Source organism: Eulemur rufifrons, chromosome 16 (assembly GCF_041146395.1).
Source record: "Eulemur rufifrons isolate Redbay chromosome 16, OSU_ERuf_1, whole genome shotgun sequence".
Lineage (NCBI taxonomy): Eukaryota > Metazoa > Chordata > Mammalia > Primates > Lemuridae > Eulemur > Eulemur rufifrons.
In genome coordinates this window covers 44,338,103-44,357,215 of record NC_090998.1, presented here as the reverse complement: position 1 = coordinate 44,357,215, position 19,113 = coordinate 44,338,103, and the positions used below count along the sequence as shown (strand labels likewise).

The window sequence follows — 19,113 nt, the reverse complement described above, 5'->3', positions numbered from 1 at the left end:
TAACAATGAACAATTTGAAAAGGAAATTAAGAAAACCATTCCATTTATAATAGAAACAAAAAGAATAAAATACTTAAGAATAAGGTTAACAAAAGAGACAAAAGACTTATACACTGAAAACAAAAAACATTGCTGAAAGAAATTATAGAAGACACAAATATATGCAAAAATTTCCCATGCTCATGAATTAGAAAAATGTTAAGATGTCAATGTTAACCAAAGAAATCTACAGATTTAATTCAATCTCTAACAAAATCTCCATGATGCTTATTAGAGAAATTTAAAAAAATCCATCCTAAAATTCATTTGGAATCTCAAGAGACCCCAAATAGCCAAAACAACCTTGAAAAAGAACAAAGTTAGAGACCAGACCAAAATGTATTACAAAGGCACAGCAATCAAAACAGTGTGGTACTGGCATAAAGATAGACACACAGAAAAATGGAATAGAATAGACACTGCAGAAATATGGTCAAATGAGTTTTGTTTTTTTTCCCTTTAAGAGATGGGGGTCTTGCTCTGTCACCCAGGCTGGAGTGCACTGGTGTGATCAAGGCTCACTGCAACCTTGAATGCCTGGGCTCAAGCAATCTTCCCACCTCAAACTCCCAAGTATCCAGGACTACAGGTGTGAGCCACCACGCCTAGCTAATTTTTTTATTTTTTTTCCACAGACAGGGTCTCACTATGTTGCCCAGGCTGGTCTCAAACTCCTGGCCTCAAGCAATCCTCCCACATCACCCCCGCAAAGTGCTAGGATTATAGGTGTGAGCCACCATGCCGGGCCTCAGATAACTTTTGACAAGGGTGCCAAGACATTGCAGTGGAGAGAGGACAACCTTTTCAATAAATGGTATAGGGGAAACTGGATATCCACATACAAAAGAATATAGTTGAACTTACCTTACACTAATACAAAAATTAACTCAAAATGGATCAAAGACATAAATGTGACCAGCCTTAGCAAGAGCGAGACCCCATCTCTACTAAAAATAGAAAGAAATTAGCCAGGCAACTAAAAATAGAAAAAATTAGCCAGGTGTGGTGGTGTACGCCTGCAGTCCTAGCTACTTGGGAGGCTGAGGCAGGAGGATCATTTGAGCCCAGGAGTTTGAGGTTGATGTGAGCTAGGCTGATGCCATGGCACTTTAGCCCGGGCAACACAGCAAGACTCTGTCTCAAAAACTAAACTAAACTAAACTAAAATACCTACCTGTAAGACTTAAATCTATAAAACTCTTAGAAGAATGCCAGACACAGTGGCTCATGCCTGTAATCCCAGCACTGTGGGAGGATCCCTTGAAGCCAGGAGTTCAAGACCAGTCTGAGCAACATAGTGAGACCCTGTCTCCACAAAAATTTTTTTAAAAAATTACCCAGGTACTGTGGAGTGTGCCTGTAGTCCCAGCTTCTTGGGAGGCTGAGACAGGAGAATCACTTAAGCACAGGAGTTTGAGGTTACAGTGAGCTATGATTGTGCCACTGTACTCCAGTCTGGGTGACACAGCAAGACCCTGTCTCGACCAATCAATCAATCAATCAAAATTTAAAATACAAAACTCTTAGAAGGAAACATAAGGAAAAAGCTTCATGACTGGATTTGGCAATAATTTCTTGGATATGACACCAAAAGCACAGGCAGCAAAAGTAAAAAAATAAACTGTACTACATCAAATTAAAAACTTCTGTGTATCAAAGGACACAACCAACAGCGTAAAAAGATAAACTATGACATGGCAGAAAATATTTGCAAATCATATGTTTGACAAAGGGGTTACTATCCAGAATATATACAGAAATCCTAAAATTTAACAACAAAAATAACAAGCCAATTAAAAAATGGGCAAAGGACTTGAACAGACATATCTCCAAAGAAGATTTACAAATTGCCAATGAGCACATGAAAAGACGTTCAACATCACTAATCATCAGAGAAATACAAATCAAAACTATAATGAAGGCCGGGCGCGGTGGCTCACGCCTGTAATCCTAGCACTCTGGGAGGCCGAGGCGGGTGGATTGCTCAAGGTCAGGAGTTCGAGACCAGCCTGAGCGAGACCCCGTCTCTACTAAAAATAGAAAGACATTATATGGACACCTAAAAATCTATATAGAAAAAATTAGCCGGGCATAGTGGCGCATGCCTGTAGTCCCAGCTACTCGGGAGGCTGAGGCAGTAGGATCGCTTGAGCCCAGGAGTTTGAGGTTGCTGTGAGCTAAGCTGACGCCACGGCACTCACTCTAGCCTGGGCAACAAAGTGAGACTCTGTCTCAACAAAAAAAAAAAAAAAAACTATAATGAGATACCATCTCATACACGTTAAGATGGCTACTTATCAAAAAAAAAAAAAAAGAAAATAACAAGTGTTGGCAAGGATATAGAGAAATTGAACCCTTGTTCATCCCTGATGAAAATGTAATACGCTACGGTGCAGCTGCTGTGGAAAACAGGATGGCGGTTCCTCAAGGAATTAAAATTACACTTACCATATGATCCAGCACTTCTACTTCTGGGTATGTACCCAGAAGAATTGAAAGCAGTGTCTTCAAGAGGTATTTGTACACTCAGGTTCATAGCAACATTTTCACAATTGCCAAAAGGTGGAAGCAACCCAAGTGTCCATCAATGGATGAATGGATAATCAAAATGTAATATACGCTGTACGTACGATTCATCCTTAAAAAGCAAGGAAATACTGACACATGCTACAACACAGATGAACTGTGAGGATATTATGCCAAGTGAAATAAATAGTGAAAAAAAAATACTGTATGACTCCACTTATACAGGGTACCCAGAGCAGTCAAATTCATCCAGACAGAAAGTAGAACAGTGGTTGCCAGAGGCTGGAGGGAGAAGGGAATGGGGAGTTGTTTAATGGGTATAGAGTTTCGGTTTTACAAGATGAAAAATTCTGGCTTGCACAGCAATGTAAATGTACTTAACCCTACTGAACTGTATACTTAAATGGTTAAGATGGTAAATTTTATGTTATATATTTACCACAATTGAAAATAAATACCTTACTAAGAAAAAGAATGAGAGGTAAGGAAACAGACTCTATACAGACTACTCTTTCAAGAAGTATGATTATAAAAGGGATCACAGAAATGGGGCAGTAACTGGCAGGAGACATGGGATCAAAGCAAGGTTTTGTTTTGTTTTAAGATGGGAAAAACTGTAAGCTTGTTTATATGAAGATAAGAATAAAGAGAATGGAATCACGTTTTCTATGGGTAATTTTAGCTATAATTGTTAATGTTAATGATCATTTACCATGTGCCAGGCATTCATTACTAACAGTACAATAAAGTAGGTACTAGTATTATGCCATTAGATATGGGGCTGTGGGAGAAAAAGAAGAATCAAGGATAATCTCAAGGTTTTTGGCCTGAGCATCTGGAAGAATGAAGCTGCCATTTACTGAGATGGAGAAGACAGTAAGAACAGTTTTGGCAGGGCAGGGCAGGAAGAGAGCAGGCAAGAGTTCTCTTTTAAATATGTTAAGTTTCAAATGTCTAATAAACATCTAAATGAAGATATCAAGTGTGATGTTAGAGATATGAATCTGGAATGTGGGAGGCGGTCCAAGTTGGAAATATAATTTGAGAGTTGCCATCATATGGGTGATATTCAAAGCTATCAGACTGGATAAAATTAGGAAGAGAGAAGTTTAGACAAAAAAGAGGCTCAGGCCGGGTGAGGTGGCTCACGCCTGTAATCCTAGTACTCTGGGAGGCCGAGGTGGGCGGATCGTTTGAGCTCAGGAGTTTGAGACCAGCCTGAGCAAGAGCGAGACCCCATCTCTACTAAAAATAGAAAGAAATTATATGGACAGCTAAAAATATATATAGAAAAAATTAGCCGGGCATGGTGGTGCATGCCTGTAGTCCCAGCTACTCGGGAGGCTGAGACAGGAGGATCGCTTGAGCTCAGGAGTTTGAGGTTGCTGTGAGCTAGGCTGATGCCACGGCACTCACTCTAGCCTGGGCAACAGAGTGAGACTGTGTCTCAAAAAAAAAAAAAAAAAAAAAAAAGAGGCTCAAGGACTGAATCCTGGGGTACTCCAAGGGTGAGAGGTCAGGAAAATGAGGAGAAAGCAGCAAAGGAGCCTGAAGAGGAGAGGCATAGATATGAGGGAAAAACCACGACAGCATGGTGTTCCATAAGCAAAATGAAGAAAGTTTTTCAAGGAATAGAGTAATCAATTGTGTCAAGTGTTGATGAGCTAAGAACAAAACATTTACTAGAAAGTCATTGCAGACTATCATAAAAGCTGTTTTGGTGGAGTGGTAGGAGCCTAATTAGATTGGGTTTAAGAAAGAATAAGACAAGTCTAACATTGTCAAAAAGTAGAGAGGATGTGAATCTACAGTAAATTTTATACATTATGGAAAAAAAATTGGTACAATATTTTGGAAAGCAATTTAGCATTATCTCCCATAGTTGAATATTCATGTACCTTATGGCACTGCAATTCCACTCCTAGGTAGAAAACCAAGAGAAACTCTTGCACAAGTATACCACATATATGACAATGTTCAGAGCAGCAATGTCAGGAATAGCAAAAACAAACAAAACCTAAAAACAATCTGAAAGCCCATTGGCAGAAGAATGGATAAATTATGGTATAGTCATAAAATGAAATATTATATAGCACTGCAAAATAAATAAAGCACATCTACATGCAACATGAATAAATCATGAAAAGGTAATGTTGAATGTATTAATAAAAATAAAAACAGAAGATTATGTACCACAATAAGACAATACGGTAGTGGTTGAGAGCATCAGCTCAGAACCAGACTAACTGGGTTCAAATCCCAGCTGGGCTACTCACTAGCAATGTGATTATTAAACTCTCTGTAACTCATTTTTTCTGATTTATAAAATGGGAATAATAATAATGAAGTTGTTGTAAGGATTAAATAAGGTAAAATATAATTATATAACTATATATTATAATCATACATACTTATATAAAGTACTTAGAATAATGCAAACAGGAAAATTATTATTCTTTTTTTCTTTTCTTTGAGACAGAGTCTTGTTCTGTCCCCTTGGGTAGAGTGCAGTGGTGTCATCACAGCTCACTGCAACCTCAAACTCCAGGGCTCAAGCGATCCTCCTGCCTCAGCCTCCTGAGTAGCTGGGACTACAGGCGAATACCACACTTGGCTAATTTTTCTATTTTTAGTACAGACGGGGTCTCACTCTTGCTCAGGCTGGTCTCAAACTCTTGAGCTCAAGCAATCCTCCTGCATGGCCTCCCAGAGAGTAGGATTATAGGCATGAGCCACTTCACCCAGCCCAAACAGGCAAATTTAACATGATTTTAAAACTATATTTTTGGGGGAGATTTCCAAAATGGTAGCATAGAAGCAAGCTGGATTCATTCCTCCCACAGGAAACTAAAACTATGTTTTTTTAAAAGGAATAGAATGATAAATACAAAATTTAGAACAGTGGTTACCTCTAGAGGAAGTGCAGGGGATGGGATGGAGAGAAATTCCTAAGTATATGCAATTTATAGGCAATGAGTCTTGTCTCGTACTTGAGTCCAAATCACCTTGAGTTGGAAGGTGATTTCACAGATGTTCCTCTTATTATTATAGTTTATAACTATGCATAATCTTTTGTATTATCAAATATTTTAAATATAATAAAAGAAAAAAGAATGGAAGGAAATAAATTGAAGACAGCAAGTACATACAATTCTTGAATAAACAGCTCTTTCAAGATATGTTACAGTAAAAGGAAGAGGAGAAATGGGACAGCAGCTGGAGGAAGAAGTGACATCATGGAAAAGGTGAGGGTTTTCTTAATAAGAGAAATAACATTCAATTTACATGCTGATATGTGATTATAAACTTCACTGATCTTCAATATAATACAATAAAGTATATCAGTACTTTCAGATGAAGAACTCAAGGTAAGAAAGCCTAAGAAATTTGGCACTAGGTCACATAACCAATAAGTGGCAAAGCCACATTTAAATTCAGAACAGGCCAGGTGCGGTGGCTCACACTTGTAATCCTAGCACTGTGGGAGGCTGAGGCAGGAGGATCACTTGAGGTCAGGAGTTCAAGACCAGCCTGAGCAAGAGCGAGACTCTGTCTCTACTAAAAAATAGAAAGAAATTAGCTGGACAACTAAAAATATATATAGAAAAAATTAGCTGAGCATGCCTGTAGTCCCAGCTACTTGAGAGGGTGAGGCAGAAGGATTGCTTGAGGCGGGGAGTTTGAGGTTGCTGTGAGCTAGGCTGACGCCACAGCACTCTAGCCCGGGCAACAGAGTGAGACTCTCTGTCTGGCTATCTGTATCTATCTATCTGTCTATCAATCAATCAATAAATAAATGAATAAATTCAGAACAAACACTATATTTCAGGATTTGTTTAGGACACAATGCTTAACCTTGATTTAGTACCTAATATTAGCTTAACCACATTATTAGGATATATTTTTTGAGTATCTACTAGATAGGCTTCAGATGCTATATTAGGTATATCAGAGGATAATGAACTGAACAACACCATCTCTATCCTTACTTATAGAGCTTACACTCCAGCAATGAAGATAAGACAATTACCTAAATGACTCTAATACAATGCCAAAATTATATAAGGACCATATGAGAAGTATAAAACATTACAGGGGGCCAGGTGCAGTGGCTCACGCCTGCAATCCTAGCGCTCTGGGAGGCTAAGGCAGGAGGATCGCTTGAGGCCAGGAGTTCAAGATCAGCCTGAGCAAGAGCAAGACCCCATTTCTACCAAAAAAAAAAAAAAGAAAGAAAAATTAGCCAGGTGTGGTGGCACATGCCTGTAGTCCCAGCTACTGGGGAGGCTGAGGCAGGAGTATTGCTCCAGCCCAGGAGTTTGAGGTTGCAGTGAGCTGTGATGATAACGCCACTGCACTCTAGCTGGGGCAACAGAGCAAGACTCTATCTGGAAAAAAACAAACAAACATCATGGGGGTTCAGGGAATAAAGTCCCCTTTGAGGCTGAGAAGTTGAAGGATTAGCAGAAGCTTTACATAAGAGGTAACATTTTGGCTGAACTTAAATAGATGGGTAGGGTTTTGAAAGATGGTTTTGACTGTGAGTTCTTGAAGGGCCACAGTCCTACCTTAGCACACTGGAGCTATTCAGTGACTATGAGTGAAATAAGGAAATGAACAGAAAGAAAGGCTATTCCAGAAGTAAACAACAACAAAAAAGGATCAGAGGCTGAATAATAAGGCACAACAACAAAAGGATCAGAGAGGCTGGGCCTGGTGGCTCATGTCTGTCATCCTAGCTATGATTGTACCACTGTACTCCAGCCTGAGCCACACAGTAAGACTCTGTCTCAAAAAAAAAAAAAAAAAAAAACATTTTATACAGGAAATACTAAGCACTAGACTACTGGGTTGTTGGAAGATTGTTCTGGCAGCAGGTATGAAATTACTTGGGGGAAAGGAGTAGGGGATAGAGAAATAGGATGCAAGAGATCATGAAGGATATTTATTTCAGTAGTAAAGACAGATAGTAATGAGAGCATAAAAATTAGAATACTAGTGCTAAAAATGGAAAGGAGGGGTCAATAGAAAGACCTTCCCACTAAACTTTAACAATTTGAGTTAACTTTTTACTGATAACAGAACTAATAGCTGCCCCAGGCAGATGTTAGACCTAAAAGTTCTGAGTTCTCAGTTCTACTAAATTTGATTTAATGGAAATTCGAAGGAAAAATACACAGAGAAAATTCTCTCTCCCCGTCAGAAGCGTGATTATAGTATTGTTTCCCATTCTCTTCTCTCTCCCGAGTAAACACTTTTGACAATGTCGGGTAACTCAAGTTTCTCAAAAGAGTCAGAATCTGGCAATATCCACCTGTGAGTCCTTTCATCATTACCTCCTGCCCCGCACTGGTCTTCAATATATTAACGTCAAGAAGAAATAGAAATTTATGCAAAATATGTTGGGGAAGGCAAATTATCCCAAGTCCCTTTTCTTTTTTCCCAAAGGAAATTGTTGTTGATGTTATGAGGAGTTAAATTATAATAACACATGCCAGGGAGATGATGTCAGGGAAGGCGTGGTTAGGCCCTTTACAAGTATGAAATTCCTTTAGTCCCAAACATTTCCTCTTTCAATCTCACCTATACTCAAATCTCTCTACTGAGGCAACTCCTTCAAACACTGAAGAAACAGTGCTGAGACCCTAGAACTGGTCTTCTTACTTCAGCTTTTTAAAAAAATGAACCAAGAGTTATTGAAGGCCATAAAAATTGATGTTTACGGGGTAAACATTTACTTATCAGGTACAATAAATACTATTCTGGTGATGGGTACACTAAAAGCCCTGACTTAAGCATTATACAAGGTATCCATATAATAAAAACACTTGTACCCCCTTATTTTGAAATTTAAAAAAAACCGATTTTTTAAAAAACATACCACCTTAAATTATCTTGCAGAATCCCTCTTTGAAATCCATGTTTTCCCCCTTTTGTAATTACTTTCACTCCAAAGAAAGGAATGGAAATTTAATGCTATATCCTGAGAAAAGAATCTGCCTTTATTGGGCATTTTACATTTGTTGACCGCATACCTATATTTACCACCAACCAAAAAAGAGTAAGAAAATTATGAGGCCACCCATAGTGGCTCACGTCTGTATTTCCAACACTCTGGGAGACTGAGGCAGAAGGATCCCTGGAGACCAGGAGTTCAAGACCAGCCTGGGCAACACAGTGAGACCCCCATCTCCACAAAGAAAAAAAAAATTAGTCAGGTGTGGTGTCACGCACCTGTAGTCCTAGCTACTCAGGAGGTTGAGGCTGGAGGACCACGTGAGCCCAAGAGTTTGAAGCTGTAGTGAGCTATGATGATACCACTGCATTCCAGCCTTGGTAACAGAGCAACACTTTGTCTCTAAAAAAATTAAAAATTTTTAAAAATTAAAAGAAAAAAGAAAACTATGATTGCCATGGGTTCCTCAGGAAACAACTTCCCTGATAAGAATTTCAAAATAAAATAATCTTGCTTTTTAAAGTCAAGTAAATAAAATTAATACACTTTAAAATAAGCAAGTCACAACAGTGGTGCACAAAGCAGTTTTTCAAATTGAGGTCACTGGAAATTATTTTTTATCCCACAAACTAGAGGTGATGACTACAGCCAACAGTATATTATGATGTAAAAATTCTCCTTATTTAAAGAAAACAGCAATACATATACATTTTTTGAGACAGAGTCTTACTGCTGTGGTGTCAGCCTGGCTCACAGCAACCTCAAACTCCTGGGCTCAAGCGATCCTCCTGCCTCAGCCTTCCGAGTAGCTGGGACTACAGGCACGCACCACCATGACTCCCGGCTAATTTTTCTACTTTTAGTAGAGACGGGGTCTTGCTCTTGCTCAGGCTGGTCTCAAACTCTTGAGCTCAAACAATCCTCCCTCCTCAGCCTCCCAGAGTGCTAGGATTACAGGTGTGAGCCACAGCGCCTGGCCCAGCAGAAATATACAATTTGTACTTTTTCAGAAATTTGGAATTTGATTGTTCTTTATTTCAGTTTTTTTAATGTTTTGGATAGGTCCAAAAACTTTATTACATAGATTTGTTGTACTTGAGAAACTGAGATCTTAATAGAAATGGCAAATAGGCCACTGTGAAAATTAAAACTTTGTCTTGGCATAGAAAAAAATCTGGAAGTATACATACACCAAATTGTTACCAGCTATTTTCCCTTGAGGAGTAGGATCTGAGTAAGGATGTACAGGACATGAAGGGAAGACTTTATTTTATAAATCTCTTTATGTTTTTTGGGGTTTTTTCTTTTTCTTTTGAGACAGGGTCTCACTTTGTCACCCAGGCTGGAGTACTGCGGCATCATGATAGCTCACTGCAACCTCCAACTCCTGGGCTTAAGCAATCCTCCTGTGTCAGCCTCCTGAATCTGTATATGTAGCTGGGACTACAGGTGTGAGCCACTGTGTATGGCCCTGATTTTTAAAAATGAACAGATCTTACATTTATTACTAAAAACTAATTAAAGTTATTTTTAAAATTTAACCTTGAATATAAGAACTTACAAATTACAAAAGCAAGTGCATCTAAAACACTTCCCAAAACAGAGAAAGAAACACACTGTACCCTACTTGTCAGTAACAAGACAAAAAGCAATGTAGTAATGTTTTAGTTTAAAAACATCCAACAGGGGCTGGTGTGGTGGCTCACTCCTGAAATCCCACACTTTGGGAGATCAAGGCAGGAGGACTGCTTGAGCCCAGGAGTTTGAGACCTGGCCAGGCAACATTGTGAGATCCCCATTTCTACAAAAAAAAAGGGAAAAAATTAGCCAGGCATGGTAGCATGCGCCTGTAGTCCCAGCTACTCAGGAGGCTGAGGCAGGAGGATTGCTTGAGCCCGAGAGTCTGAGGTTACAGTGAGCTACGATCGCATCACTGCACTCGAGCCTGGGTGACAGAGTCAGATCCTGTCTCAAAATAAATAAATTAATTAATGAAATGTTTAAAAATCCAACACTGGCCGGGCCCGGTGGCTCAGGCCTGTAATCCTAGCACTCTGGGAGGCCGAAGTGGGAGGATCGCTCGAGGTCAGTTCAAGACCAACCTGAGCAAGAGCGAGGCCCCCGTCTCTACTAAAAATAGAAATAAATGATCTGGACAACTAAAAATATAGATAGAAAAAAATTAGTCGGGCATGGTGGTGCATGCCTGTAGTTCCAGCTACTCGGGAGGCTGAGGCAGAAGGATTGCTTGAGCCCAGGAGTTTGAGGTTGCTGTGAGCTAGGCTAAAGCCACAGCACTCTAGCCCAGGCAACAGAGCAAGACTCTGTCTCAAAAAAAATAAAAATAAAAATCCAACATTCACATCTCTCTTTCTCTCTCTTTTCACATATATATACACACACACACACACACACACACACACAGGAGTTACATACGTAGCCACAAAGTGATGCACATATACAACATTCTTAGATGTCATAACTTTGACTTGTAAGAACCCAGAGAATTCTTGACAAATACATTAGTAATTATGTGTACTTCCCCTACCCCTCTAACCCATCCAATGATTCCTAAATTGTTTCCCAAACCTTACAAGTTATTAGGAAGAGATGTGAGATTTGACTTCAACTCCATACGTTCCCTACTATGGTAGATTTAGAAGCTAGTTAAATGTTTTCTATATTCTAAGAGGGGAGACGGATTGGAGAGCTAAGAAAAGGGAAGATTTTAGATAGCTTCCAATACATGAAACCCCTAATAGGGAAAAATTAATTTAGGGAATTCATTTTACCTTATTTTAATGGGTTCTGGGTAACCTAAGAGACTTAGAGGGAAAAAATGAGGAAGGAAACTTTTATATAATACAATGTAAGGTTTGAAGAGAATAAACAGATGAAATATTTCCCTTTCAAATAAATATGCATATAATATATAAATATTTGGCTTTTCACATATATGTATAATATATATTTGATAAAGTGCTATCAGTATACATACAAACATATATCAATAACCAATAAATATGTATGAACCTGTATTTCTTTTTTTAAATAAATTTTGTTGTGTATATTTAAGCTATACATGTTATGGGATACATATGATAGTAAAAAGGTTACTCTAGTGAAGCAAATTAACATTTCTATAATCTCACATATTTACCTTTTTTTGTGTGTGGCAAGAGAGGATCTACTCATTTAGCATGAATCCCACATACAGTGCGATTTTATTACCTACGGTCCTCATGTTGTACAGTGGATTTGAAGACTTGTTCATCTTACATGTCTGCTACTTTGTATCCTCTGACCTACATCTCCCCATTGCCTCTTCCCTGTACCCATATTTCTTAAGGTTATAAACAGAATAAATACCACACAAACTAACACTCATAACCCAAATATTAATTGTTTGGGTTCTAAACATTTACCCACTCCCTTGATCAGACACTTGTGTTTAAATCTACCAGTAATAGTCTCTTCAGGTACAAGAGAAAGCAGCAGGAATCTTTCCCCATTCTCCACTATTCCATTAGATGAGCAAAAGATCCCTAAATGTCTATGACATATTTTTTTCTTCAAACAGCTACAACACCCAGAGAAGGTAAGGGGTCTTCCTGCTACAGCATGAAGTTCCTCCTAATCAGCACTATGTGCTCTGAAATGCCAAAAAACCCACCAAAGATATTCCTCAGCAAATATGGGCAAGATTGTCCATCTCTCTCCAGACTGCCCATGTGCCCAAGCATAGCACAACTCTCTGGCAGCCACAGGTTAATCATAAAGACTCCAAGGATCCCTGCTGAGCCTGGCTATCTGCAGAGTTCCAAGTATCCGCTAGAAAGCAAGACCCAAAGAATCACAGAGCTTTCTGCCTTAATCCCAAAGCATGTTGTCTCTTAAGACTCCTTCTCTACAGGCAGGGTGGGGTAGGGTCTGTAGTCTAGAAGACTACACCCAGTTCTTGATGAGCTGTTGTGATTTCAGTGACTATCTGTGATTTCAATTATCTAATAATGCCAGTGGTATGGGGAGGAAGGAAGGTAGAGGAGAAGAGAATGGAAATAGTTAATCAAAAGATAAAACAACCTTGGAGGGGTGGACTGGGGGCTAGGGTCTGAGATGACATATTATCCCTGTGGAGATTGATACATCAGCATGAAGTCAAACTAACTTCATTCCATAAGGACACAAACTTTCAAGTTTGGTTTGCTTTTAATTCCCCTGCCTTCTCAGGCCTCACAGAGACTGTAAATTCCTTGAACTCAGGAACCAGGTGAGAAAAGATGCAGAAAGAAGTAGTGGAAAAGAGAGAGGCGCTGAGAGGAAAGAGGAATCCCTTTCCCCTCTTAAAGAAGAATGTTAAAACCAAGGGCACTCCCGGATCCCCAGAAAAGGAAGTAGCTAGATAGAAAAAAAAAACAAAAAACCCGCTTTTCCCTACCTTCTTGTTGTTCCTGTTATAGCCAAAAGTCGAAATCCCAGGCCTGGAAGTCACTGATAGCAGCATTTTCTCTTTAATGTTAGGGAGCTGAGAGAGAAGAGGGAGAGGGAAAGGGAAGAGGTGAGAAAAGGGGGAGGGAGGAGGGAAGAGAGGGAGCAAGGGAGGGAGGGAGGAAAAAGGGAGGAGAAAGGGGGGAGAACAGGAGCAGAAGAGAAAGAGATGAGGGGGGGCTGTGGGTAGAGAATGAGCTGGGGCAGCTCCTTTACGTCACAGAGAGAAGTTAACCCTGTCTGAATGAGGTACTTCCACTGGGTCCTAATGCCCAAGATGTTATTTTTTTTGTCTGTTTCTCAGCAGTTAAAGCCAGAAAGAAAAGTTCTTACATCTAACCTCTTTCAAATTCATCCCTTTTCCTCTAGGAACAAGTTCTGATTCTCATAGAAAGACAATGAGGGTTTTTTCCCCCCTTAGATATGAGCTATGAGAAGATTTCAAGCTGGATTTTAAAGGGGCCACTGAGACACTGCCTTGGAGAACATGCGAAGAAAACTATACTGAATAGTGTGTGAGATGAGCACAGGCCTTCCCCAGCTTTGCATTTACAGTGATCTTAATGCTCAAAGAAAGAACAAACAGAGCACACCAAAAAGCAAAACAGAGTATGGGAAGTAACTAGTTTCAAATCCTTAGATGGTTCTGCTTCTCTTGGGTCACACTGATGGGCTGGTGCCCCTCACTCCTATTTCAGATTCTCTGAGGAATGAATTCATACTTAAGGAATTATCAAACTGGATTAAATCATGAAACTCGGTGCCTAGTTGTTTAACAACTGGAAGCTATCATGTTTGACTCTTTATCCCACTATTTCCTCATGTTTAAGATCTACGAAGCTGAAACTATTACAGTAACTCACTCACCAGACCTGGAATTTATTTCCAAATTGAAGTTCACAGAGTTGGAATGTTTGCTTCAAGTTGTCTCTGAGCTGTTAAAAATAAATAAATACTTAAAATGCATATCCTTCAAAGAGAAGAAAAATACAAAATTTTTAGGAAAGAAGAACATAAGAGTCAAGAACCTAACACAATTTCCGTAATACTTACTTCTAAGTTTTGAAGGAATATCCCTGTAGGAGCAGCCTTAACAAGAAAAGAAACTTATAGGAAACCCAAAACTTAACAATGATACTCAGTAACCCCTACCAATCCAAGTGGAATAGAGATGTAGAATGAAAGCCTTCGAATTCCTTCATAAAGCCACTTTGCTGCCATCATAAGTATTCTCCTGAGACATAAATTAACCCCGTCTGCTTTGTCACAACAAACATTAAGCCCAAACCTTCCCAGAAATAAAGTCCTGGTATGTATCTATTCTAGTATTCCTGTCAGTTTTTTTTGCTATGATAATAGAACACACAGTATTAACATTCTGCAGAGTAAATACACATACCTCACCCCCAATCTCTAACTTTCATTTCCAATAGGACAGGAAGTGCCTCCTCAGCTCAAGGGACACAGGAAGGGTGGGAACAGCCTTAATGTGGGAACTGCAGCTGAAACTGGAAACACAGCAGACAAATACAGTAAATAAATAAATAAATGCATCTCTCAGTGATACTATATTTTTTTTTTAAAAGTCCCTTTTCTGCCCTCAGAGGCACTCATTCATTTTACAGCAATTTATCCTCACTGTTTAGGCACTTGAATGATACCTTCTCCCTTATCCTAATGGCATGGTACAGAAACCTTCCTCTTGAAGGTCTGATTCATAAAGGCAATCAAACCAATTTAATTTTTTAATTCTCATTTTTTTTGAAAGCTGAGTAATTTTTTTTTTTTTTTAGAGACAAGATCTCACTACATTGCCCAAGCTGGTCTCAAACTCTTGGCCTCAAGCGATCCTGCTGCCTTGGCCTCTCAAAGTGCTGGGATTACAGGCATGGGCCACCATGCCCGGCCATATTTTTTTTTTAATAGTAGTCATCCTAACGGGTGTAAAGTGGTATTTCATTGTGGTTTTTTGTGTTATTATAAGTTGACAATTTATAATTATGTAAATTTATGGGATACAAAGCAATGTTATGATTTATAAATACAATGTGAAATAATTAAATCAAGCTGATTAATACATTTATCACCTCAAATACTTACCATTTTGGGGGGTGAGAACATTTGAAATTTACCCTCTTAGCAATTTTGAAATGCACAATATGCTATTACTAAATATATTTACCACACTGTGCAACAGATCTCAAAACATAATCTTATTCCTCCTGAGATTTTATACACTTTGACCATCATCTCCCTACATCCCCTACCTCCCAGCCTCTGTAACCACCTTCTACTCTCTGCTTCTATGAGTTGATTGTTTCAGATTCCACATATAAGAGAGAACATGCAGCATTTGTCTTTCTGTGCCTGGCTTATTTCACTTAGCATAATGTTCTCCAATTCTATGTTGTCGCAAGTGACAGAATTTCCTTCTTTAAGGATGAATAGTACTCCCCTGTGTACATATAGCATGTATTCTTTATTCACTCATCTGTTGACGGCCACTTAGGTTGACTTCATAACTGGGCTATTGTGAATGGTGCTGCAATGAACATGGAAGTGCAGACATCTCTTTGACAAACTGATTTCAAATCTTTTGGATATATATCCAAAGTGGGATTGCTGGATCAATTATAATAATAGTAATGTGTTGTATTTTCCTTCTGCATTCCTTAATACTCAATGATATCTTAGATTTTAAAATAGTTAAAACCATGGGTTTCAGAAAGAGGCAGACCTGAGTTCAAATTCTGACACCACTGTTAGTTACTATTTATGTGACTTTAGGACAAGTTACTTAACATCTTTCATTCACTCGTGTGCAAAATGAAGATAATACTTACTTCATTATCTTTGTATCAGACCTAAGTTCTGGTCCAGTCCCATCACTTACAAGATGAATGACACTGGAAGAATTATCTCACATATCTGAACCTTACTTTTCTCATCTGTAAAATGGAATAAATAAATAGTATCTACTTCCTAAGACTGCAGTGAAATAAAATAAGGGAATCCATATAAAGCCCTCTGGAAAGTGCCTGGCACTTGGTAAACACTCAATAGATGTTAGCTCCATTACAATTAATTACTCTGCTGCCTTCTAGTGTGTATCCCTCTGGGTATCATATAACCCAGATTTGAAGACCTGAATCAAGCAATTCTAAAAACTAGCATCTTAGTTACATTCAAAAGATTACACTAGGATCAAGCAGGCTAAACTATGTACCTAGAAAATACTGGATAAGGAGTTTCAGGGATCACCTAATCTCATTTCTTCTCTCTCTGTCTCTCTCCTCCATAAGCAAAAAACTTGATTATTCAAAAATTCTTTCCATAACTTCCAATCTCCTGGAAATTGGTACAACATCTCTTATCTCTAGAAAAAAAGGAAATAAAATAATACAGAATCAAAGAACACTAGATACAAGACACCTCAGCTCCCATTTCTCTTTGAGCCCTACCACTCCAAAAAATAAAAACAAATCTGGAGGGGGGGAAAAGTAGGAATTGTATGCATCCTAGGATTTAACCACATTTCTCTAAGAGTAGAAAGTACCAAATAAAAAGGAGATAAAGAAGGATCCAATTAAATAAATTCTGTTTATATAAACTAATACAAAAAACTAGGTTTAAATAGTCTAATAAATTTAGGACCATGGAAGTAAAATAACCCATGGCCGGAAGCGGTGTCTCACGCCTATAATCCTAGCACTCTGGAAGGCTGAGGTGGGTGGATCGAGGTGAGCTCAGGAGTTGGAGACCAGCCTGAGCAAGAGCAAGACCCCATCTCTACTAAAAATAGAAACTAACTGGAAACTAAAAATATATAGAAAAAATTAGCCAGGCATGGTGGCGCATGCCTGTAGTCCCAGCTACTCGGGAGGCTGAGGCAGAAGGATTGCTTGAGGCCAGGAGTTTGAGGCTGCTGTAAGCTAGGCTGACACCACGGCACTCTAGCCCAGGCAACAGAGTGAGACTCTGTCTCGGGGGGGGGGGGGGGGGGAGAAAGAAAGAAAGAAACTTGAGGCCGGGCGCGGTGGCTCACGCCTGTAATCCTAGCTCTCTGGGAGGCCGAGGTGGGCGGATCGTTTGAGCTCAGGAGTTCGAGACCAGCCTGAGCAAGAGCGAGACCCCACCTCTAAAAATAGAAAGAAATTATATGGACAGCTAAAAATATATATAGAAAAAATTAGCCGGGCATGGTGGTGCATGCCTGTAGTCCCAGCTACTCGGGAGGCTGAGACAGGAGGATCGCTTGAGCCCAGGAGTTTGAGGTTGCTGTGAGCTAGGCTGACGCCACGGCACTCACTCTAGCCTGGGCAACAGAGTGAGACTCTGTCTCAAAAAAAAAAAAAAGAAACTTGAGCTACATCAAACAACAAAGGAAAGCTGACTCCTTCTGATATAGGATAGAATGACAAAATGGGTCTAAAACTAGAAGTTGGTAAAGTTTGGCCTCACAACTCCTTGACAGACCTCATGGGAAAACAAAGAAAAACAACTCTGAAGAATTATTTATTTTACACCCTGGATATTAGTGCCAATAATAGGCTCTCTCTTCTCCTATAGCAACAGATATTTCTGGTCAAACATTATTACAAAGAATATCCTAACAAAATTTTCAAATGGGCTTTTCCTTTTCCAGACACTGAAGGAATACAGGAACCAAATCATCTAGAGTCACTAGGCCAGAAAATTAGCATAATGTAGAAAGCAAAAACTACACTGGATTCTGTGCATACTCAGAATGAACTACATTGATTACATGGTAATATTCATTATATTCTCTAAATGTATGTTTCCTTCACACCTAAAGCATTAATTTTGCTTGGCCTCAGCTATCCCTAAAATAAATAACTCACATGATCCCAAGAGGGCCCACAATTGAATTCAACCATTAGGTTGAATCAAATGAAACTGCTGTTTCTATATGTCAAATTTTAATCTTTTCATATCATTGAATACTGGCAACTTTATATGGTAAATCTAACATCTTGCAAAAAGTATGAGACTATGGGGATGATAATGGGACAAAATTCTGATTATTGGATAGTTCCCTTCCTTTGTTCTCTCTCATTTTCAGATGCAAAAACCAAATCCCAGAGAGGTAAACTCACTTGTACAAGGTCATGGGGGTCAAATAGTGGCATAACTGACACCAGATTCCAGACTTTCTGACTCTAAATTCCACCCCATTTGCCTATAAAATTAAAAATTCCAGTAAATATATTTTTGGGGGTCAGAAATAATAAAGAAATATCCTAATATTCCAGAAGTGAAAATTCCATTATTTTCCTCAAACCAGCCCCTTATCTAAAGTAGGAGTGATACTCAGTAGTCATCTGACCTATTCTTTTTTTTTCTTTGAGACAGGGTCTCACTTTCTGTCGCTCAGGCTAGAATGCAGTGCCCTCATCAAAGCTCACTGCAACCTCCAATTCCTGTGCTCAAGTGATCCTCCTGCCTCAGCTTTCCGAGTAGCTGGGACCATAGGTGCTCGCCACCATGCCTGGCTAATTTTTCTATTTTTCTGTAGAGATAGAGTCTCACTCTTGCTCAGGCTGGTCTCAAACTCAGTCTCAAGTGATCCTTCTGCCTCAGCCTTCCTAAGTGCTAGGATTACAGGCTTGAGCCACCACACCCAGCCAGTGGCCTATTCTTAATTTATATTACTGGGTAATATTTCTAGGGATAAACTTATAATGCAAAAAGCAAGAAGGTTTGTAGAAAACATATTCTACCTGAGTTTTGATTCACTATGAATTTAAAAGGTAATTTGCTTGAATTCTGCTTTCCGGATAATTGGCTCTATATCCAAAACTCTCAGATGAAACATAAGATTTGAATGTAAGAAATTATTGCTAAAAAATAACAGTATACATTATTTATAAGGCCACTAGTCACTACCAGCCTTTACCAGAAGCTTAAGCTTGATGAGGATGGGGACTGTGACTATTCTATACACCATTATATCCCTAGCATTCAGCAGTTCCAGGCTAATTTAAAATTTTAAAATATTTGTTAAATTAATGAACAACCTCAGAATACTACATTTATATGTGAAAAGATGTTACTCATTAAAAATGCTGAAAAATAGTGCTTAT

At 39.0% G+C, this 19,113-nt stretch overlaps 1 protein-coding gene across 10 annotated transcripts in view; it reads right to left on the bottom strand.

Moving 5' to 3' along the window:
* Window positions 1–19,113, bottom strand: part of RBMS2 (RNA binding motif single stranded interacting protein 2) — a 73,960-nt gene that overhangs the window by 48,890 nt on the left and 5,957 nt on the right. For 5 of the 10 annotated variants that reach the window (XM_069490894.1, XM_069490889.1, XM_069490893.1 and 2 more), the window contains exons 2-4: window positions 14,409–14,517; window positions 13,877–13,944; window positions 12,960–13,046 (exon numbers count right to left, since the gene is read on the bottom strand). The exons of 2 other annotated variants lie outside the window; for them this stretch is intronic. In XM_069490894.1, the coding sequence (XP_069346995.1) occupies window positions 12,960–13,025 (66 nt within the window). In that variant the 5' untranslated portion in view covers window positions 13,026–13,046; window positions 13,877–13,944; window positions 14,409–14,517. Of the gene's footprint in view, window positions 1–12,959; window positions 13,047–13,876; window positions 13,945–14,408; window positions 14,518–16,235; window positions 16,386–19,113 lie in introns of those variants that run through there. 3 more of the 10 variants (XM_069490890.1, XM_069490896.1, XM_069490897.1) reach the window with 3 other exon arrangements.